A 24641-nucleotide genomic window follows, 5' to 3' on the forward strand; every position below is an offset into this window, starting at 1 on the left:
GCCGCTGATTTGAAGGTATACATTGTCACCAAATGTGAAATAGTTATGGGTCAGGACAAAGTCACAAAGTTCTGCCACCAGGTTAGCCGTGACAGTATCGGGGATACTGTTCCTGACGGCTTGTAGTCCATCTTTGTGTGGAATGTTGGTGTAGAGGGCTTCTACATCCATAGTGGCTAGGATGGTGTTTTTAGGAAGATCACCAATGGACTGTAGTTTCCTCAGGAAATCGGTGGTGTCTCGAAGATAGCTGGGAGTGCTGGTAACGAAGGGCCTGAGGAGGGAGTCTACATAGCCAGACAATCCTGCTGTCGGGTGCCAATGCCTGAGGTGATGGGGTGTCCAGGATTTCCAGGTTTATGGATCTTGGGTAGCAGATAGAATACCCCAGGTCGGGGCTCCAGGGGTGTGTCTGTGCGGATTTGTTCTTGTGCTTTTTCAGGGAGTTTCTTGAGCAAATGCTGTAGTTTCTTTTGGTAACTCTCAGTGGGATCAGAGGGTAATGGCTTGTAGAAAGTGGTGTTGGAGAGCTAGGATTGTCTGGCTATGTAGACTCCCTCCTCAGGCCCTTCGTTACCAGCACTCCCAGCTATCTTCGAGACACCACCGATTTCCTGAGGAAACTACAGTCCATTGGTGATCTTCCTAAAAACACCATCCTAGCCACTATAGATGTAGAAGCCCTCTACACCAACATTCCACACAAAGATGGACTACAAGCCGTCAGGAACAGTATCCCCGATACTGTCACGGCTAACCTGGTGGCAGAACTTTGTGACTTTGTCCTGACCCATAACTATCTCACATTTGGTGACAATGTATACCTTCAAATCAGCGGCACTGTGATGGGTACCCGCATGGCCCCACAGTATGCCAACATTTTTATGGCTGACTTAGAACAACGCTTCCTCAGCTCTCGTCCCCTAATGCCCCTACTCTACTTGCGCTACATTGATGACATCTTCATCATCTGGACCCATGGAAAAGAAGCTCTTGAGGAATTCCACCATGATTTCAACAATTTCCATCCCACCATCAACCTCAGCCTGGACCAGTCCACACAAGAGATCCACTTCCTGGACACTACGGTGCTAATAAGCGATGGTCACATAAACACCACCCTATATCGGAAACCTACTGACCGCTATTCCTACCTACATGCCTCTAGCTTTCATCCAGATCATACCACTCGATCCATTGTCTACAGGCAAGCGCTACGATATAACCCATTTGCTCCAACCCCTCAGACAGAGACAAACACCTACAAGATCTCTATCATGCATTCCTACAACTACAATACCCACCTGCTGAAGTGAAGAAACAGATTGACAGAGCCAGAAGAGTACCCAGAAGTCACCTACTACAGGACAGGCCCAACAAAGAAACAACAGAACGCCACTAGCCATCACCTTCAGCCCCCAACTAAAACCTCTCCAACGCATCATCAAGGATCTACAACCTATCCTGAAGGACGAGCCATCGCTCTCTCAGATCTTGGGAGACAGACCAGTCCTTGCTTACAGACAGCCCCCCAATCTGAAGCAAATACTCATCAGCAACCACACAACAGAACCACTAACCCAGGAACCTATCCTTGCAACAAAGCCCGTTGCCAACTCTGTCCACATATCTATTCAGGGGATACCATCATAGGGCCTAATCACATCAGCCACACTATCAGAGGCTCGTTCACCTGCGCATCTACCAATGTGATATATGCCATCATGTGCCAGCAATGCCCCTCTGCCATGTACATTGGCCAAACTGGACAGTCTCTACGTAAAAGAATGAATGGACACAAATCAGACGTCAAGAATTATAACATTCAAAAACCAGTTGGACAACACTTCAATCTCTCTGGTCACTCGATCACAGACCTAAGAGTGGCTATACTTCAACAAAAAAGCTTCAAAAACAGACTCCAACGAGAGACTGCTGAATTGGAATTAATTTGCAAACTGGATACAATTAACTTAGGCTTGAATAGAGACTGGGAATGGATGAGTCATTACACAAAGTAAAACTATTTCCCCATGGTATTTCTCCCTCCCACCCCACCCCCCACTGTTCCTCTGATATTCTTGTTAACTGTTGGAATTAGCCTACCTGCTTGTCACCATGAAAGGTTTTCCCCCTTCCCCCCCCCTGCTGTTGGTGATGGCTTATCTTAAGTGATCACTCTTCTTACAGTGTGTATGATAAACCCATTGTTTCATGTTCTCTGTGTGTGTGTATAAATCTCTCCTCTGTTTTTTCCACCAAATGCATCCCATGAAGTGAGCTGTAGCTCACGAAAGCTTATGCTCTAATAAATTTGTTCGTCTCTAAGGTGAAACAAGTTACAGTAAGGGGACCCAGCTTCATAGCCCAGATGTGATGACAGTGTGCGGCAACTTCTCATGGAACATGGACCCAAAAAAGTTCACGAATTTTCCTTCCCTAAGGATGGAAATAAAAGAAAATTCTCTGCTCAACATTACAAGAGGAAACTCATTAATGGGGAAGAAATTCATTGAAACTGGTTACGATATTCAGTGTCGAAGGACTCTGTTTTGCTTTTGCTGCAGGCTGTTTAGAAATCAAGCAATTGGTACATCACTTACTGAAAATGGTTTGAAGGACTGGAAAAACATATCTTCAATTCTCTCTTCACGTGAAAGAAGTACCGAACATTTGGAATGTTTTCAAAATTGGAAAGAACTTGAATTATGATTGAAAAAAGAAAAAACTATCAACGAAGAAAATTTGTGTGATCAAGGAAAGAAGAATATTGACAACAAATATTAGAGCGTCTGATTGCTTTAGTGAGAGTTCTTGGTGGGCAAAATGTAGCATTCTGCGGCCGCGGTAGAAGTGAAAAATTTATATACTCCAGGTAATGGAAACTTTTTTTTAAAATTTGTTGAATACCTAGCTTTGTTTGATTCAGTCATGAAGGAGCATCTAAGTAAAATAACTGATCATGAAACAGGTTCATTATTTCGGAAAAATATGCAGAATGGACTGATTCAAATCCTAGCAAATGCCATTAAAAAGAATATTGTAGAAGCTGCCCATTCTGCAAAATACTTTTCAATAATACTTGACTGTACACCAGATGTGAGTCATGTTGAACAAATGACGATCATTCGTTTTGTGATATGGAGAAGTCTGCAGATGAAGATAATGTTGACGTGCTCATAAAGGAACATTTTTTGCCTTTCATACCACTGAAGGAGACGACTGGAGCATTTATGACTGAAACTATTCTCCAAGACCTTGAAACAATGTCATTATCTGTTGAAAACTTACATGGCCAAGCCTATGATAATGGGAGTAATAGGAAGGGTAAAGACATGGCATGCAAAGGAGAATGATGGAAATCAATCCTAGGGCCTTTTTCATTCCTTGCAATGCACATTCCCTGAATTTGGTTGTCAATGATGCTGTTAGGAGGCAAGCAGTTTCTTTCACCCAGTGCAACATATTTGTGTTTTTCTTAGGCTCAACAAACCCTTGGGAGATTCTGACTCACCATGTGAGTTCTCTAACTGTGAAACCACTTAGTCAGACAAGATGGGAGAGTTGCATTGATGCTTTGATGCCTCTTCGCTATGAACTTGGAAACATTTATGAAGCCTGAATTGAAATTTCTGATACTACCTTTACTGGGTCATCTGGCAATAAGGCACATTCAGATGCAGAAGCTCTTGCAAATGGCCTTTCCAAGTTCAAATTTGTGACTTCACTCATTTTGTGGTATAAAATTCCTTTTCGAGATTAACCTCACTAGTAAGCAGCTTCAGGAAAAGAACTTGAATATACATTCTGCTATTCAAAAACTTCAGCAAACTAAAAATGTTCTGGAGGAATTCAGAAGTGATGAAGGGTTCAAAAGAACACTGGTAGACTCTCAAGCTTGATGAAGAAATAGACTTTCCAACAGAATTTGAACCAGAACCAGTTTACATTTGGCAAAAGAAACAGCAGTTTTCGTATGACCTGACAAGACACACCCATTCAGAACCCAAAACAAAGGTTCAAAGTGAATTTCTACTTTGCAGTCCTTGATACTGCTATTTACTTGGTTGACGAAAGATTTCAACAGATGCAGCAGCTAGAGTCCATATTTGGCTTTCTATAGGATATCCACAGCTTTCAAAAGAAAACAGAAAAACAGATAAGAGAATTTTGTATAAAACTGGAGTCGGCATTGACTCATGAAAATTCAAGACATTGATGCTACAGATTTGTGTAGTGAGCTTCAGGCTTTTTCAAGACAACTTAAGAAATGTTCCACTCCTGAAGAAGTACTGAAGTTTTTGTGAAAGTAAACTCTGACAGTTTTCCAAATATTTTTATAGCTCTATGCATTCTTTTAACTTTGCCAGTTTCTGTAGCTAGTGGGGAACGTAGCTTCTCAAAGTTAAAATTGATAAAAACATATCTGCGTTCAACAATGGTGCAAGAGAGATTTGTTGGACTTGCCACAATGTCAATAGAGCATGAAATAGCTGGAAAACTGAATCTAAAATAACTCGTGACTGAATTTTCAAAACTTAAAGAAAGAAAAATAATGTTTTAAGAGCACAGAGTTTATTTGAAGTGTTTTGTAAATACAGGTTAAAGTTCATTGAAGAGTTTTCTTATTTCTTTCTATATTGGATGTGGTGGTAATGGCAGTTAAAGCAGGATAGCGTAATGGATTTCGGATTTGTAGTAATAAAAATTAACATTTTTAATGCATTTTTATTTGAAATCGGACTGAAATATCATCTAACTGTCTTTTACAAATCTATTCTGAAAATTTTGTGTCTTTATCTGATCTCAGAAACTTTGGATGGATGGATGGACAAACTGAATAATTAAGCCTCTGAAAATATTAGAAGGAAAAAAGGGGCAAAAAGTTTCCCAGTTTACCAAAAACCTCAGCCTAGATCTGCCCTTGGGGTTTGGGGGCTGGGGGCACCGATTGCATGGTTCACCTAGGGTACCAGTTTCTGGCAGCTAGTCTAGGGCCACTCCTGGATATGCAGTCTCTGGAGTGAGGTTTTAAGTTATACAGCTTCTCCCTAACTGCCACCATGAAGGGAAGAAAGGAAGGATCAAGTATGTGTAGACATATTAGGCCTGACTAATTTTTCACAAGTGCTGCATAGAACTGATTGCAGCACTTTATTTCCATGAAATATGCTGTTTTGTCAAAGCTGAAATGTTTTGTGGAAATGTATTGGTTTTCACTAACCTTTTGAAGAGAAGGTTTTTGTGTCTGGGGCAGAGGCAGACAGTTGGAGGTGCAGACACACCCAACACAACTTTCTGTGTCAAATGTGAACGCATTTCCTTAAAATGTCTGCAAATGGAATAGACCTCCTCTGGTCCACTCTGAACACCAGCAGCTCCCACTTGCTTCAGGTGGAGTCGGGAGAACTCATTAGCTCTTAAAAATATAAAATTAAAATCTATTCCATCTCCTAATATTAGGGCTGGTTCAAATAGTTTAATTGAAGCAGTTTTTCAGTGAAGAAACTGCTTTTCCGCTAAAACACAAATGTTCATTTTGGTAAAAATTTTCTGGGGGAAGAACTGAAAAACTTGTAGTTTTCTGTGGCTTTTTGCCCTCTCTTCCCCACACCTTTTTCGTGAGTGAGTGTCCTGAGATGGTGGTAGTGAAAGGAACAGGTGTGAAGAAGAGTGAGGGGGAGAATTCAAAAAAGAGAATATTTCAACTCTCAAACTGGAAGACCAAAGAATTCTGGGGTTGGGTGTAAGGGAGGGAAAACCCTGACTCTCTCCACCTGAAGTATGAAGTTTTTCATAGAGGAAAATATAGCACTTTTTGACCAGTTTTAATGAACATATACAAAAAATTGCAGAATGTCCCATTCAGTACAGAGTGGATTTTGCTTGATATTGAAGTCACTTCCTCCTCACAAGAAGAAACTTTTTCTCATTGTTATAGTGATGATTTGAGATGGAATAAGCTACTTAATTGGCATCCCAGCAGAAATCTGGCTCCCAAGCAGGCTGTTTGAAGCCTTAAGTATGTGTTTAGTTTCCTTAAATTTAGTCAAACACCTGTTGCTGGGCTCAAAACAGGGGCACCTGGGTAAAACTTAATGGCTTGTGTTATTTAGGAAGTCAGTCTAGATGGGCTAATAGTCCCTTCTGGCCTTAAACTCTATGAAAATTTATAATTGAGAACACTTCCAACATGGGGAATGCCTGCTTAGATATTAATACCTATTTTAATATCCATCACATGCATTAATCACACCAGTTACAGAATGCTGAATCTCTGAAAAGCAAGTTATTTTAAAAAGAGGTTCATGTATTCCTCTCATCTAATGGTCTGCTGCCCTTATAAAGTGAACGGTGTATCCCAGCAGGTCTTTCTTTGAGGTTTAAATTTATTTTTCAATATATTTTACAACCTTTGATTGTATGGGAAAATAGTGTTTTTAAAAAAAAAAAATCCTGTCCTGTTTAAAAATGGTATATACCTAATGGTGGCAGTTAGTCTATATTAATTTCTTGCCTTTTTCATTTATAAATTAATCTTCAGTGCCAGTTGTGAGCTTAATGGTGCTAGTTTAGTTCATGGTTATCACTATCAGGTTTAACTAGCTAATAAACAAAAGTTGCCTTGACAGTTACCTCTGGCAACAGGTGCAATAGAATTGTAGAATATACATTCTTCCATTTTACCAGCCCTCTTGTCCATATTTATTTTGTATGTGCTTTCCCCAAATTCTACAAACAATCAGAAGCTCTTTCAACATATGCCTTGATTAAATTGATATTCTCCTAGAAAACTCAGCAGAAATCATAACAATTTGTGGCTCACCCTTACATTAAGGATCCTTTTTAATGACCCCACACCTATCTCCTTTCTACTCTGATCCCCTTGCAGTGGCCAATAGCTGTCTTGGCTCATCAATAGAGTGTGGATCTTCAGGAACATGTGTGTCACCATCTCAGTGGTGCGATGGAGAGGCCCACTGTTCCAATGGTGAAGATGAAAACCGATGTGGTAAGTATTTCAAGTATGCAGAGGTAAAATTGTTCTTGGAAACCTCTTGGTGACTTCTCCTTCCTTAGCCCTTGTTTACATTAGAAAGTGACACTAGCTTAGTTTAAGGTGTGACTTTAACTGATTTAGTTAAACCAGTTCAAACCCCTGTATGGACAGTTGTCTTTTGGTTTTAGAGTGGCTTAATATCAGTTATCTTAAGTCCATTGCTAATGGAGTTGCTGGACTAAAATAACCCATACTTAAACCAAATCAAAATGTCCCCCACAGGATTTTGTGCCAGATCAGTTTAAAATCGCACCTTAAATTAAACTGATGCAACTTGCTAATATAGAGTATGTCAACACTATGAAATTAGGTCGAATTTATAGAAGTCGGTTTTGTAGAAAGCGTTTTTATACAATCGATTGTGTGTCTCTCCACACATGCTCTAAGTGCATGTAGTCAGTGGAGTGTGTCCACAGTACCAAGGCAACCGTCGACTTCCGCAGCTATCCCACAGTCTCCACCTCCTATTTGAATTCTGGGTAGAAATCCCAGTGCCTGATGGGGCTAAAACATTGTCACGGGTGGTTCTGGGTACCTATTGTCAGGCCCCCCTTCCCTTCCTCCTTCCGTGAAAGGAAGGGCAGACCATTGTTTTGCGCTTTTTTTCTTGAGTTACCTGTGCAGACGCCATACCACGGCAAGCATGGAGCTCGCTCAGCTAACAGTCACCATATGTCTCCTGGGTGCTGGCAGACGTGGTACTGCATTGCTACACAGCGGCAGTTTATTGCCTTTTGGCAGCAGACAGTGCAGTATGACTGGTAGCCATCATTGACGTAGTCCTGGGTGCTTTTTAACCAACCTCGATGAGGTCGGGCGCCTGAGCAAACATGGGAGTGACTCAGCCAGGTCATTTCCCTTTTAAGTTTCATCTCATGGCGATTGAGTCCTACCGGCAGTGCACTGTCTTTTAATCAGCAGCCAGCAGAAGATGATGGCCAGCAGTCATACTGCACTGTCTTCTGCCGAGCACCCAGGAGATGATGGCTAGCGGTCATACTGCACAGTCTGCTGCCAGCAAGATGTATAAAGATAGATGAAGTGGATCAAAATAACAAATAGACCAGATTTGTTTTGTATTTATTTTCTTCTCCCTCCCTGAAATCAATGGCCTACTAAACCCAGTTTTGAGTTCTATCCTTGAGGTTTTGAGTTCTATCATTGGGGGGCCTTCTGTTTCTCGCAAAGCCACCCCCTTTGTTGATTTTTAATTCCCTGTAAGCCATGTCGCTTACGCATGACGCTCGCATCTTCAGGAACTCTGGTCTGTTTCAAAAGCTGCAGGAAGGGACTTTCTTTCCAGACCAGAAAATAACCGTTGGGGATGTTGAAATGCCTATAGTTATCCTTGGGGATCCAGCCTACCCCTTCCGTCAGGGCAACAGCAGGCAATCGTTCCGCACCTTTTTTCTGTGCAGACGTCATACCACGGCAAGCATGGAGTCCGCTCAGATCACTTTGGCAATTAGGAGCACATTAAACACCACACGTGTTATCCAGCAGTATATGCAGCACCAGAACCTGGCAAAGCGAAACCAGGCAAGGAGGCGACGTCAGCGCAGTGACGAGAGTGATGAGGACATGGACACGGACACAGACTTCTCTCAAAGCACGGGCCCCAGCAATGTGGGCATCATGGTGCTAATGGGGCAGGTTTATGCAGTGGAACGCCGATTCTGGGCTCGGGAAACAAGCACAGACTGGTGGGACCTCATAGTGTTGCAGGTCTGGGACGATTCCCAGTGGCTTCGAAACTTTCACATGCGTAAGGGCACTTTCATGGAACTATGTGACTTGCTTTCCCCTGCCCTGAGCTGCAAGAATACCAAGATGAGAGCAGCCCTCACAGTTGAGAAGCGAGTGGCAATAGCCCTGTGGAAGTTTGCAACGCCAGACAGCTACCGGTCAGTCGGGAATCAATTTGTAGTGGGCAAAGCTACTGTGGGGGCTGCTGTGATGCAAGTAGCCAATGCAATCAAAGATATGCTGATATCAAGGGTAGTGACCCTGGGAAATGTGCAGGTCCTAGTGGATGGCTTTGCTGCAATGGGATTCCCTAACTGTGGTGGGGCCATAGACGGAACCCATCTCCCTATCTTGGCACCGGAGCACCAAGCCAGCGAGTACATAAACCGCAAGGGGGTACCTTTCAATAGTGCTGCAAGCACTGGTGGATCACAAGGGACGTTTCACCAACATCAACGTGGGATGGCTGGGAAAGGTACATGACGCTCGCATCTTCAGGAACTCTGGTCTGTTTCAAAAGCTGCAGGAAGGGACTTTCTTCCCAGACCAGAAATAACCGTTGGGGATGTTGAAATGCCTATAGTTATCCTTGGGGACCCAGCCTACCCCTTAATGCCATGGCTCATGAAGCCATACACAGGCAGCCTGGAGAGTAGCCAGGAGCTGTTCAATTACAGGCTGAGCAAGTGCAGAATGGTGGTAGAATGTGCATTTGGACGTTTAAAAGTGCGCTGTCGCAGTTTACTGACTCAGTTAGACCTCAGCAAAACCAATATTCCCACTGTTATTCCTTGCTGTGCCTCCACAATATCTGTGAGAATAAGGGGGAGACGTTTATGGCGGGGTGGGAGGTTGAGGCAAATTGCCTGGCTGCTGGTTACGCGCAGCCAGGCATCAGGGCGGTTAGAAGAGCACAGGAGGGTGCGGTGCGCATCAGAGAAGCTTTGAAAACCAGTTTCTTGACTGGCCAGGCTACGGTGTGAAAGTTGTTTGTTTCTCCTTGATGAAATCCCCCACCCCTTGGTTCACTCTACTTCCCTGTAAGCTAACCACCCTCCCCACCCCCCTTTGATCACCGCTTGCAGAGGCAATAAAGTCATTGTTGCTTCACATTCATGCATTCTTTATTAATTCATCACACGAATAGGGGGATAACTACCAAGGTAGCCCAGGGGGGTGGTGGAGGAGGGAAGGACAAGGCCACACAGCACTTTAAAAGTTTAAAACTTATTGCATGCCAGCCTTCTGTTGCTTGGGCAATCCTTTGGGGTGGAGTGGCTGGGTGGCCAGAGGCCCCCCACCGCGTTCTTGGGCATCTGAGTGAGGAAGCTGTGGAACTTGGGGAGGAGGGCAGTTGGTTACACAGGCTGTAGCGGCGGTCTGTACTCCAGCTGCCTTTCCTGCAGCTCAACCATACGCTGGAGCGTATTAGTTTGATCCTCCAGCAGCCTCAGCATTGAGTCCTGCCTCCTCTCATCACGCTGCTGCCACTTTTCAGCTTCATCCCTCTCTTCAGCCCACCACCTCTCCTCCCGGTCATTTTGTGCTTTCCTGCACTCTGACATTGTCTGCCTCCATGCATTCGTCTGTGCTCTGTCAGTGTGAGAGGACAGCATGAGCTCAGAGAACATTTCATCGCGAGTGCGGTTTTTTTCGCCTTCTGATCTTCGCTAGCCTCTGGGAAGGAGAAGATCCTGTGATCCTTGAAACACGTGCAGCTGGTGGAGGGAAAAAAAGGGACAGTGGTATTTAAAAAGATACATTTTATAGAACAATGGGTACCATCTTTCACGGTAAACCTTGCTGTTAACATTACATACATAGCATATGTGCTTTCGTTCCAAGGTCGCATTTTGCCTCCCCCCAGCGCGTGTGTAGCTCCTCCCCCCTCCCCGTGGCTAACAGCGGGGAACATTTCTGTTCAGCTACAGGCAAACAGCCCAGCAGGAACGGGCTGAATGTCCCCTTAAGAAAAGCACCCTATTTCAACCAGGTGACCATGAAGGATATCACTCTCCTGAGGATAACACAGAGAGATAAAGAACGGATGTTTGAACGTCAGCAAACATACACTGCAATGCTTTGTTCTGCAGTGATTCCTGAGTACATGCTACTGGCCTGGAGTGGTAAAGTGTCCTACCATGGTGGATGGAATAAGGCTGCCTTCCCCAGAAACCTTTTGCAAAGGCTTTGGGAGTACATCCAGGAGAGCCGCAAATGCCAGGGCAAATTAATCATTAAACTTGCTTGCTTTTAAACCATGTATAGTATTTTAAAAGGTACACTCACCAGAGGTCCCTTCTCCGCCTGGCGGGTTCGGGAGGCAGGTTTGGGTGGGTTCTCGGGGGAATTGGTTTCGGGTCCAGGGTGAGAAACAGTTCCTGGCTGTCAGGAAAACCGGTTTCTCCGCTTGCTTGCTGTGAGCTATCTACAACCTCCTCCTCCTCATCTTCCTTGTCCCCAAAACCTGCTTCCGTGTTGCCTCCATCTCCATTGAAGGAGTCAAACAACACAGCTGGGGTAGTGGTGGCTGAACCCCCTAAAATGGCATGCAGCTCATCATAGAAGCAGTATGTTTTGGGCTCTGACCCGGAGCGGCCGTTCGCCTCTCTGGTTTTCTGGTAGGCTTGCTTCAGCTCCTTAAGTTTCACGCGGCACTGCTTCGGGTCCTTGTTATGGCCTCTGTCCTTCATGCCCTGGGAGATTTTGACGAATGTTTTGGCATTTCGAAAACTGGAACGTAGTTCTGATAGCATGGATTCCTCTCCCCATACAGCGATCAGATCCCATACCTCCCGTTCAGTCCATGCTGGAGCTCTTTTGCGATTCTGGGACTCATCATGGTCCCCTCTGCTGATGAGCTCTGCATGGTCACCTGCAGCTTGCCACGCTGGCCAAAGAGGAAATTGAAATTCAAAAGTTTGTGAGTCTTTTCCTGTCTACCTGGCCAGTGCATCTGAGTTGAGAGTGCTGTCCAGAGCGGTCACAATGGAGCACTCTGGGATAGCTCCCAGAGGCCAGTACCGTCTAATTATGTCCACAGTACCCCAAATTGACCCAGCAAGGCCGATTTCAGCGCTAATCCCCTTGTCAGGGGTGGAGTAAGGAAATCGATTTTTAAGAGCCCTTTAAGTCGAAAAAAAGGCTTCGTCATGTGGACGGGTGCAGAGTTAAATCGATTTAATGTTGCTAAATTTGACCTCAACTCCTAGTGTAGACCAAGGCATAGACAAGGCCCTAGAAATGTCTGCATTACCTATTGTGTAGCTGTTTTCTTACAACAATCTTGGGGGTGGTGGTGGTACTATCTGCTTGAGTTCAATGACCTGGCTTGGCTCACTTCTTATTAAACTTCCTTTTCCACAAGCTCTGGATAAATTCATGGAGGTTAAGTCCATTAATGGCTATTAGCCAGGATGGGTAAGGAATGGTGTCCCTAGCCTGTTTGTCAGAGGGTGGAGATGGATGGCAGGAGAGAGATCACTTGATCATTATCTGTTAGGTTCACTCCTTCTGGGGCACCTAGAACATTACATTAAAATGTAAATACAACTTAAGGTAGTAACTCATGGATTTAGAAAAAGGAATTAAAATGACATGTAAAAATCTAGTACATGAAAACTTCATAAAAAGTGTCAAAATATAGCATCAATTGGAAGTTTTTCTTTAAAAGCAAAAAGTAATTTCAGGTGCTACACCTGTCTGTAGAGCCCCTGACAACTTTTGTGGTTTCACAATTGCATTTTTTATGTATAGGTTTTAAAAAATGAGTTTCAGGTTTTTTCCCGTATATTATCTATCCACAAAGTGCTGTCAAATGAAGAAATAAACTGAAATGTTATCCTTCTTTAATCTTGCAGCTCTAGTACTCTTGCTTGTAAGAGTAATAGGTGCAAAATACTTTTTAGGAATATGAAAATCATAGGCTTTGAACAGGATGGTCAGCAATATTGTCGTCTTTGATTGCAGTTAGACTCTATGGACCAAATTTTATCCTAGAGGTCTATTCATCTGTCAGCAAATCCTGGTATCCAGTATGTCAAGATGACTGGAATAATAACTATGGAAAGATAGCTTGTAAAGACATGGGATATAATGTGTAAGTATAACAATCTAATCATGAAAGATGTACAGCCAACACAACTGTTTCATTAAATTTTTCAAAGAATGGACACCTGTAGCAAAAAATCAGTTATTGCTTTTTCTGTTGCTAGTCTAATTTTCATGAGTAGAAAACAGTCCAGTTAAAACAAAAACAAGTAGGTGTTGCTGAATCAAAGTGACATTCTTGAAAACCATGTAATGCATATGCCATATACAATAGTTGTGGGATGTGTTTGTGCATCAGTACATGCATGCACACACACTGCTTAGGATCCTCTTGGACTGATAGTGCTGTCTGAACTTAAAACCATATAGAAAAAACCTATTCATTGTGATCAATATTACACAGACCACTCTGACCTCTGGAGGATACTAAAGGTTTTATTGTGCTCTTTCACAAGAGTGTTGACATTTAACCAGTTTCTGGACAAATTTCAACTACAGTAATTTATTTTTATCTACCTGAAATTCTTTGTAGCTATAATTACCTATGTTGTTGCTGTTGGGAGTGAGGGGTGGGGGATGGAAAGACTCCCAAATGCAGATGGGCTGCTGTTGCTGCATTTCTATTCATGAGGTGGTTGGAGTGATTGATTTAGTCTGGTCAGAACTTGGCGATCTTCACCATGAAAAAGTGTTAGATGAAAGTAAGGTCTTATTTGACTGTAAAAGTGGACATAGTGAATAGTTACTTAGAAACTAAAATGTAATTCAGCCATGGTACAGTGCCTTTGTGGTTCTTATGATACAGTATTCCATAACATTGTGGTTCATGTTATAAGCTTTAGATTGGTGGAAAGTTTTTTACATTACTAAAAAGAACTTTCTGATAGGATTTGAAATATCTTGTTTCTTACTAAATATTTTGTTTTATACAGAAATACTTATTACTATAGTCAAGGAATAACACATGGAAGAGGCTCAAACTTTATGAGGTTGAATACAAGTGCTGGGAACATAGACCTATACAAAAAACTGTATAACAGGTATTTATATTTCATATAAGCTTTTTATATATTTGTTTACTTTTAAGTTTTGGAAGCAAGGTGGCTTCCACCATTACTATGATGCAAACACCTCTGATGGGATTATTAGAGCTGGACAAAATTTTTTACATAATGTTTTTATTGGCAAAATATGCAGATTTGGTGACAATTTAATATTTCATCAATTCATGCTGATTTTTGCCAAATTTCTTTGGGTGGAGGAAAAAAAACAAGCAAAAAAATGCCAGTAAAATCAAAACATTTGTATGGGTGTTTTGTTTCGTTTCTTGTTTTGAAATGACTTTCTTTCAAAATTTCCTTTTTAAAAAAATAAATAAAAATAAAAAATTAAATGGTCAAAATTTAAATGCAACTGTTTGTTTCTGGTCAAACAAAATATTTAATTTGGCCACAAACAAATTTTTGACTTTTTTTTCCAGATGTGCTAGTGAACCAAAAAATCCATTATCCACCCTGCTCTACTTAATTTTTTTAAAATGGGGTGGGAAGAGAATTTTCTGTGGCTGATCACAATAACTGCTGTTTGTTATATTTAATCCACGACTTTTGAATAATTCCTGGCACTGTCTCGTTAAAGGTTATTTTTCAGGGCCCACTTAAAGCTTGATTTCTTGAGGACACTTGATTTTCCCCTCTTGCATTCAATCCTATTCTTTGCATACCATCTAAAAGACTGTTTTGAGGAAAACTCATGATGTTGGTTACTACATGAACATTTGCGTTTAGAGTGGTAACAACCATAAAGTATTAAGACACACAGCATTATTTTGGTTTCACTTTTTTAGAGTTGTATGAATATGCATGTAACAGTTAAAAGGACACCTTCAAGAGTGGCAGACCCCAAGTTAAACTACTTTTATGAAACATGCGTATGTTCTCATTTCAGTTCCCCAGTACGTGGGCAGGTGCACTTACAAAAATTCACCAATTCTCTCCCCTTTTTATTTTTTAAAATATTGATGTATGAAGGATCGAGGGCCACCCTCCACCCCATGAGTAATAGGGACTAGGGTGATCAGACCTCTCTTCCACTGCCCTTCACTTTACTCTCTTCATTGTACTGATCTGCCTCAGAGTTCTAGGTTTTTGCCGGTTACAGTCAGAGCTGCATGCTTCCCACTAATGCTCTTGCTGTGAATGGAGAAAACAGAAGTGAAAGTCGTGTGAGCACTGGCAGGGCAGTCAGAGAGAGAGAGAGTGTGAACGGAGGAAGGAGACAAGTGTGGCTGGATGGAGGGAACACTTATTGCTGTGGCTGGAGAGTTGTCTCTGACTGCCATTTGCTAAGCACGATATGCACTATAAAGATTAACTGTATGCTGATTTATTTTAGTGACTATTGTGTGTCTGGAAAAGTGGTATCTCTGCGGTGCATAGGTAAGCGTTTTCTGTTTCTTTAGAAGAATATAACTTTTTCATTTGTCTGTGCTTCCGGTCATTGTCTAGAAATCAGCTGCGCAAGGGTTCTGCATGTTGAAGCACATCTTATTCTGATGGGATAGGCGTCTTGGTTATAGTTGAAGTGCAGAATCTGGGAGTGGCTAGCAGATTGGGGGAGAGTTAGGGGAGACAAGCATGATGTTGGATCCCAAATTTTCTTTGTCTAACTGTATTGTTGCAGGCTTTATGAGATCCTTTGAATAATCTGCCCAAGATTAAATTAATATAGAAATTGCCATATAAAAATCAGACCAGTAGGCCATTTAATCCAGAATCATGTTTCACAGTGGCCGGTATCAAATATTTTAGAGGCAAGTCCAAAAAACCCTGTAATGGACAATTGAGGAATAACCTGCCCATGGTGTAAATTTTTTTATGGATCCCTGATAGTTAGTGAAACATTTGTCCTTTCTAGCTTCTTTTACTCCTACCTGTGATTGTTCTCATTACCCATAGAAATATTTATTCTCTGTGGCTCAGAGGGGAGAAAAGGTCTCTCCTCAGTTCTGCTTATGCCTAAGTGTAGTTTTCCCCTTACCTTTATGGGAAGGTCCCTTGTTCTAAATAAATAAGGGACATTTTGTTATATAGTTTTGCAAGGACAGTCTGCCATCCTGGCAAACATCTAAGGACAGATTCTTGTATCTGTAGTAATGATACTTCACATACCTGTTACATCCTTTTATATATTAACTCATAATACATGTTGTATGATGGGGTTGTTTGCAATAGAGGGGGCTGAACATAACCCAGAAGATCCTTTCCAGTCCTGTTTTTATATTTATCCCTACAACTATACATAGAATCCAGAATGATCAGAATATGATGATGTCTGGCTTTTCAGCCTGTATCCGAGTATGGGAGCACTTCTTTCTCCCTTGTGCAGGGTCTAGTACAGGAACGCTCGTATGTGTGACAGCATGGTAGAAATTCATATAGTCATGCAGTTCTTCTAAGCCCGCCCCAATCGCCAACCCTTTTGTGTCAGTCATTTACAAAAAGAAAAGGAGTACTTGTGGCACCTTAGAGACTAACAAATTTATTTGAGCATGCTATGCGACCCCTGAACATGCTCAAATAATTTTTAGTCTCTAAGGTGCCACAAGTACTCCTTTTCTTTTTGCGAATACAGACTAACTCGGCTGCTACTCTGAAACCAGTCATTTACAAGTAATCATGCATCCACCTCCTTCACATACCTTCTCCAAGTTTGATCGGAAGAAAGGTGGAATGAAAAATTAAGCTAGTCCCACGTCCTTTTGTTAGAGAAGTAACCTGGTGACTCCTCTCCATTTCTTCAGTAGTGAGATTTTTAAGGATGCAACTTGGAGACCAAGTACCTTGGGGGGAGGAGAAGGGGAAATCTCTGAAATGTTATGTATTCTAGTGGTAAGCAGAAAGCAACAGCTCATATAGACTTAATTCCAAAAAAAAACACCACCTCTGGGGGAAAAGAGTCAGTAATCCTACATACTGGGGGTATCCCTGACTTGGGTTTGTTTGTCTTCCACCTGAAATGCTGATAGTTAAAAGGACCCACACTTTCATTTCCCATCCAGAGGCTAGCATCTACCTGCAATAGTTCACACTGCAAGAGCAGTGTGAAGTGAGAATTGGGCATTTAGTATGGAATTTTGAACCCATGAGTTTGTGAGACTGCTGATTCTGACTAATTTAGACACTAATTTAATTTAAATGGCAGACAATTAAAAAAGCTACCAAGTAACACACCGAGAGTAAAGAAGCTATACGTATGTCATCTAGGTTGATACCAGTGTGAGTCTAGTGGGTGGACCACATAAGGAAAGTTACAGGTCTGCTATTGCCTCTGACCCTCTAATTTAGGCAGCAGAGGCTTATACTTTTAGAGCCAAAGGTCCTGGATTCAGTCTCTACAAAGACCCATCCAGAGGGTCATGATGTATTTTTGTTGATAAACTGCGTTTAAAATCTTCAGCCTCCAGAGTTCCTGTTCTCCACCTTGTTAATTGGTGGTGGTTTTTTAAATGGGAAAATCCCAACATAACTTTTGCGTTATCATTATTCTGAGACATGCAGCCAATAATAGTTGAAAACAATCTCTCTCCCACACTCCCCATCTTTGTGTATTTTTTCAGAGTGTGGCTTATCCCATAAAAATGCGAATCCTTCAGGCAGAATTGTGGGTGGAAGTGCTGCAAAGCTGAAGGAATGGCCATGGCAGGTCAGCCTTCAAGTCCAAGGCTCCCATGTATGTGGAGGCTCCATTATCACCCCTGAATGGATAGTGACAGCGGCTCACTGTGTAGAAGGGTAAGTCCTAAACTACTGCATTCTGTCAATTGATTCCCCAAAGTGAGGGAATTCTGGTATTGCACAACATACACGGTTGAGTGTAGATTTTTGGGATGTGGACATACTGACTTCAGGCTGTAGGGGAAGTCAAATCTAAGAGAACTCCTTCTGGATTTCAAACTGAATGGATCAATTTCCCCCCCTCGTTTGCATGCACATCTTCACTGATTGCATGTGCATGTGGCAGGTAGGGAGAGACAATCTGGTTGTATGTTCTATGGTATTCTAACTTCATACCATTTTAACCCTATTAAAGGAAAATCACTTTGTCAGAGGGTAGTTTGAAAATTTGCTGTTTGCTTTCAATGGGAAGCGTCTGTTTCCATTCATGTCATGGGTGGGGCTGGCCCTCCCTGCCCCCCCCCCCTTTTTTTTTTAAATTGGACATTCCTATATGGCATAGGGCTGCAGATACACTTGAAGCTACAGAGGACTTTGGGTAATTATGCTGATTATTTAGGGAACAAAAACCTACACCAGAAAGCACAAAGCTAATTCCAGTTAAAACCATACAAAAGACTGGTTAAATCTGCTTTTCAATACACTTCATTTTAAAATAAAATCAAATCTATATCATCACAACAGAAAATGCATACTGATTTAATCTATATTTGCCTGGCTCCAGCATTGCAGTTCATTTTAGTTCATACCATCTTTCCCTTAAGGCCTCTTGGAATCTCAGCACTAAATATTAAATACAGCACGGGCCCATTGTAAAGTCACGCTGTAAAAACCTGCCATTTTCTGTTGTCTTTCCCATCTTGTTCTGAGGGCTAAAGCCACAAAGAGGACAAAGTCTCAGCATTGCAATGCCTAAATTTAGGTGCTCTGCTCCAGTGGAGTTCTCCGTACCCAGGTTCCCTATGCAATGCATGGGAAGTATTATGCATCTAAGAATGAGATCCACACAAAAGCAGCAAGCTGAGCTGCTTAAGCTAGCCAATAGGAAATGGTAAGGAGAGGGTGGGTGCTAAGCCCTACCTCTCTGAGGGACTTCAGTGCCTAACTTTGGGTCTGAGGAAGCATCTATCTCCACTTGGGATTCATAGCTGAGAACTTTCCCTTGGAGTTAGGACTGATCTGGTTTAGGAGCCTCTCTGTGATGGTGGCTCTTTATACTCAGTAGCCCAGTGATTAGAGCACTCACCAAGAATGTTAGAGTTTGGGTTCAGATCCTCCCTCTGCCAGATATGGAGAAAGGATTTGAATCCAGGTCTCCTAGGTGAGCACCCTAACCATTGTGCTGTTGGGTATAAGTGACCACTATCTCTTCTGGCTGGGTTTTGTGTGAAGCCCAGTCCAGTAAACATGCTCTAAGGTAGCCTCAGAGCACATCTCCTGGATTGAACTCTGAAGGTGAGGTAGGTGGGGAATGTCTTGTTTGTGAATCCGACTTGGTCTTACGTGTGAGTTAGGTGCTGAGCTGCTCTGTAGTGTCAGGACTGAGGTGACAATGTGGATACCCACTGTCAGAAATCTGAGGGCCTAGGAAATTTAAGGCACCCACAGCTTTCGGTGGCATCTGAGTAGGCGTTTTGAGGATCTAACATAAGAATGGCCATACTGGGTCAGATCAGTGGTCCATCTAGCCCAGTATTCTGTCTTCTGACAGTGGCCAATGCCAGATGCTTCAGAGGGAGTGAACAGAACAGGACAATTTATTGAGTGATGAGCCATCCCCTGTCGTCCAGTCCCAGCTTTTAGCAGTCAGAGCATGGGGTTGTATCCCTGACCATCCTGGCTAATAGCCATTGATTGACCTATCCTCCATGAACTTATCTAGTTCTTTTTTGAACCCAGTTATGCTTTTGCCTTCACAACATCTCTGATAACAAGTTTGCTTGTGCGTTGTGTGAAGAAGTAATTCATTGTTTGTTTTTAAACTTGCTGCCTATTAATTTCATTGGTTGACACCTAGTAAATAATACTTCCTTATTCACTTTCTCCACACCAGTAATGATTTTACAGACCTCTGTCATATCCCCCTTCAGTCGTCTCTTTTCCAAGCTGAAGACTAGCAATCTTTTTAATCTCTCATTATGTGGAAAGCTGTTCCATACCCCCAATCTGCATTTTGTTGGCCAGTCACCCAGTTTTGTGAGGTCTTTGTACTCTTTTTGCAGTCTTTGGACTTTAACTATCCTGAGTAATTTTATATTGTCTGCAAACTTTGCAACCTCACTTACTAATGTGTTGAACAACACAAGTCCCAGTAGAGATCCTTGAGGGACCCTGCTGTTTACCTCTCTCCACTATGAAAACTCACCATTTATTCCTACCCTTTGTTTCCTATCTTTTTTTTAACCACTTACTGATCCATCAGAGGACCTTCTCTTATCCCATGACTGCTTACTTTCCTGAAGAGCCTTTGCTATGGGACCTTTCTGAAAGTCCAAATACACTGTATCCGCTGGATCATCCTTGTCCATGTTTGACACATTCAAACAATTCTGATAAATTGGTGAGGCATGATTTCCCTTTACAGAAGATGTGTTGACTCTTCCCCAGCAATCATGTTCATCTGTGTCTGATAATTCTGTTTTTTACTATAGGTCCAACCAATTTGCCTGAGGCTAAAACTATGCTTACTAGACTAATTGCCGGGATCACCTCTGGAACCTTTTTTAAAAATCAGCATCACATTAACTATCCACAGATAGCTGTCTGGTACAGAGGCCGATTTAAGTGATAGATTACATATCACAGTTATTCTGAAATTTCTTCTTTGTGTTCCTTCAGAATTCTTGGGTGTATACCATCTGGTCCTGGTAATTTTTACTGTTTCGTTTATCAGTTTGTTGTTCCAAAATCTCCTCTATGGATATCTCAGTCTGGGTCTGTCTTTTAGGTTTGTCACCTAAAAAGAATGGCTCAGGTGTGGGAGTCTCCCTCACATTCTCTGCAGTGAAGATAGGTGCAAAGAATTAATTTCTTCTCTGCAATGGTCTTGTCTTCCTTGAGTTCTCTTTTAGCACCTCAGTTGGCCAATAGCCCCACCGATTGTTTGGCAGGCTTCCTGCTTTTGATGTAATTAAAAAATTTTACTGTTAGTTTTTAGTTAGTTGCTCTTCCAATTTTTTTTTTTTGGCCTGCCTAATTATACTTGACTTGTCAGTTTGTTCCTTTCTATTTTCCTCAGTAGGATTTGACTTTCAATTTTTAAAGGATGTCTTTTTGTCTCTCTCTGCCTCTTTTACTTCGTTGATTTGCCATGGTGGTGTTTTTTGATCCTTTTACTATTTTTTTATTTTTATTTAGGGTATACATATAGTTTGAGCCTCTATTATGGTGTTTTTAAAAAGTTTCCATGCAGCTTGTAAGCATTTCCCTCTTGTGACTGTTCCTTTTAATTTGCATTTAACTAGCCTTCTCATTTTTGTTTACTTCCCCTTTTGGAAATTAAATACTACTCTGGTGGGTTTTTTTTTAGTTTCCCCTGCTACAAGGATGTTAAATTAACAACCATAATATAATTCATTACTGAGCGGTTCAGCTATAGTCACCTCTTAGACCTGATCCTGTGCTTTGCTTAAGACTAGATCAAGAATTGCATCTACTTTTGTGGGTTCCAGGATTAGCTGCTCTAAGAAGCAGTCATTTAAGATGTCAAGAAACTTTATCTCTTCATCCCATCCTGAGGTGACATGTACCCAATCAACATGGGGATAATTGAAATCCCCCATTATTATTGGGTTTCTGTTTTGCAGTTTGTCTAATTTCCCTGAGCATTTCACAATAACCATTACCATCCTGGTATGGGGGTCAGTAGTATATTCCTACTGCTATACTCTACTCTTGTTCAAGCATGGAATTTCTTTCTATAGAGATTCTGTGGTACGGTTTGATTCATTTAAGACTGGTACGATCTTTCATTCTATGCTTTCGTTCACATATAGTGTCATTCCCCCACCAGCACAACCTACCCTGTCATTCCTATATATTTTGTACCCTGGTATTATTGTGCCCCTTTGATTATTGTTGTTCCACCAAGTTTCTGGGATGCCCATTATGTCAAAATCCTTACTTTAATATCACGCACTCAAGTTCACCCATCTTTGTATTTAGACTTCTTGCATTTGTATACAAGTACTTATAAAATTTGTCAGTATTTGGTTGTCTGCCTTCATGTGATGCAGTTAAATGGGACTCTCATTTTCTTTATTGGTTTTCATCCTCTCCTCTTTGCTAGGATATAGCGCATCTCTCCCCTTCAATAAATCCTCCCCTATGGGATGTGTCTGTCTGACCCTTGTGTTCCTTTGCACCTGTCAGCTTTCCCCCAGCCCTTAGTTTAAAAACTCCTCTATAGCCTTTTAAATTTTGCATGCCAGCAGTCTGGTTCTATATTGGTTTAGGTGGAGCCCATCCCTTCTGTATAGGCTCTGCCTTTCCCAAAAGGTCCCTCACTTCCTACTAATCCTAAATTCCTCCTCTGAACACCATCAACTCATCCATGCACTAAGAAAAGGAGTACTTGTGGCACCTTAGAGACTAACAAATTTATTAGAGCATAAGCTTTCGTGAGCTACAGCTGAAGTGAGCTGTAGCTCACGAAAGCTTATGCTCTAATAAATTTGTTAGTCTCTAAGGTGCCACAATTACTCCTTTTCTTTTTGCGAATACAGACTAACACGGCTGCTACTCTGAAACCTGTCATCCATGCACTGACACCCTGCAGATCTGTTTGTTTAACTGGTCCTGCATGTGGAACTGGAAGCATTTCAGAGAATGCTACCATGGAGGTCCTGGACTTTAATCTCTTTCCTAGCAGCCTAAATTTGGCCTCCAGGACCTCTCGCCTATCCTTCCCTATGTCATTGGTACCTTCATGTATCACTGCCACTGGGTCCTCCTCAGCCCAGTACATAAGTTTATCTAGATGTCTTGAGAGGTCCACGACCTTTGCTCCCAGCAGGCAATTTGCTCTGCAGTTCTCCTGGTCATCGTAAACCCAACCATCTGTATTTCTAATAATTGAATCCCCCATTATTATTATTTGTCTCTTCCTAATAACTGGGGTTCCCTCCCCCAAAACTACATTTTGGTAGTTAGGCCCCTTGTGAATCCCATCATTGTGATCTGCTGCCTTCATGGTCAGTCACTGAATGGCCCAAGACTTCAAAATGTGACTGTCTCTTTCTTATATTGTATGTCTACATCTTCACATTGTGGGTAAATGTGGAATGTCTGTGCCTGGATTTCTGTACTGTTTGTTTCTTCTCTCACTACCATCTCCATTATGAACACTGGCTTTCCCAGTTTCATTGACATATAGATGAAATGTATTAACACTCTTCTTGCTATTAAATTTGGCAACCGAAGAAGGATTGGGAACAACAGGTAATAGTTCAATGTGCGTGTTTACCCCATTCACAGTAAAAAAGTCAATGAGATCTGAAATCTTTTGGCTGTTGCAGGAGAAAGAAGATGGAGCTTCTTCTTAATACAGAAGCATATAGTCTAACTTTATTTACTCTCCAGACAGCTTCTTCTCCATACTACTGGAGTGTGTATGCTGGGATTCTGACGCAAAAGGAAATGCACGAGAGAAGTGGATCCAGAGTGCAGAAAATAATTCCCACCCAAATTATGATTCAGATTCTAAAGACAATGATGTTGCCCTGATGAAGTTACAGACACCGCTGAGGTTTACTGGTAGGTATTCTCTTGTTCTGTGCTAAAACTCAAAAGCTCAGCTGCAGAAATTGCCCACTCTCTTTTATTTTTTTTAAATTGTGTCAGCCGTTAAGAGGAAGGGCCTACTCTGCAGACACTTAGAAAACATGAGAAAAAATACAAAGCATGGGAAGATATTTTAATAACATGTAGTCAGCGAGCCAGGACTGAACACTAAGCTGCTACAAAATAGAAAACTGTGATAAATTGACACCCAATTAAAAAGTATGTTTTTCTCAGAGAGGTCTGCAGGTATGGCAAGGATGTAATGTCAGCACTACCCTCTTCAGGTACACTTAATGATCTGCCAACTCTACTGGAACCCGGGATTCTTAATGAATGAGAAATTAAATCCTTGCTGTGTGTTGATGACCTGGTCATTCTATTAATTACCCATAATGGCCTTCCAGAGAGTCTATACATGCAAGGAATATACAGCAACATAAGGGACTTGCACATCAAATGTGATGAGTGATCTTCTTATGAAAAGAGGAGGTACATAAGGAAACACTCTAAATCCAGTGTGTGTTTACCACATAATCAATTCATCAGGGATTTTCAGACTAACTATAACTCCTAGTGTCCTCTCCATCAAAACAGCATACAGTTCTTCCACTATAAAGCACTTGAAAATGAACTACTAAAATCAAACAAACATAGTCCATTCCGGTGTACATAACTCCCAGGCCCTGCTACTAACTTCTGTACCTTGCCCTTAACTGAATAGGGCACAATGGATCAAGACCTAAAACAGTTTCCAGAAAGAAGCAAAACTATTTCAGATCCCTGCAGAGCGTGCAAAACTGAGGTGGGCGGGTTTTTTTTTTGTTTTTTGTTTGTTTTTTTCTTAAATGAAGTACAGTGGCCAAACTAGAAGTGAAAAAACTGGAAGACCAAGCATAGTGTGAACCCAGAGAGAGAGATGGCAGAGAGGATGCTCTCTACTCCAGTGCCCTAAATTGAAGGCATTCAAGAAACTTTTCAAATTACCTGAAGTCCTAAGATTTTCTAATAAGATGCAATGAAGAAAAACAGTGTATAGCACTTGGAGAAATGGCAAAAATAGCATGAAGAACTCCCGCTTGCTGCTGGTGATAGGCAAGTGTGTGCGTTCACTAGGAATAGCATGAGCCCTACACGCCTAAGGTGCAAACAAAGGTTTGCTTAACAAATATTTTACTGCTAGTATGGCTGTTTGCGCACAACGTATTGGAATCTGTGGAAGAAGCAACATGCTAATTTCAATAGGACTTTGCATGGAAAGTACACAATGC

General features: G+C 41.8%; 1 protein-coding gene across 1 annotated transcript in view; it reads left to right on the top strand.

Annotated features, from left to right (window-relative positions):
• TMPRSS2 (transmembrane serine protease 2) overlaps positions 1–24641 on the top strand; it is a 48407-nt gene that overhangs the window by 18590 nt on the left and 5176 nt on the right. The window contains 7 exon segments of the mRNA XM_043507089.1: positions 6893–7012; positions 12776–12905; positions 13789–13896; positions 15251–15294; positions 17475–17653; positions 23173–23263; positions 23266–23346. Coding sequence (XP_043363024.1) covers positions 6893–7012; positions 12776–12905; positions 13789–13896; positions 15251–15294; positions 17475–17653; positions 23173–23263; positions 23266–23346 — 753 coding nt within the window.

Source organism: Dermochelys coriacea, chromosome 1 (assembly GCF_009764565.3).
Source record: "Dermochelys coriacea isolate rDerCor1 chromosome 1, rDerCor1.pri.v4, whole genome shotgun sequence".
In the NCBI taxonomy this organism is placed as follows: domain Eukaryota; kingdom Metazoa; phylum Chordata; order Testudines; family Dermochelyidae; genus Dermochelys; species Dermochelys coriacea.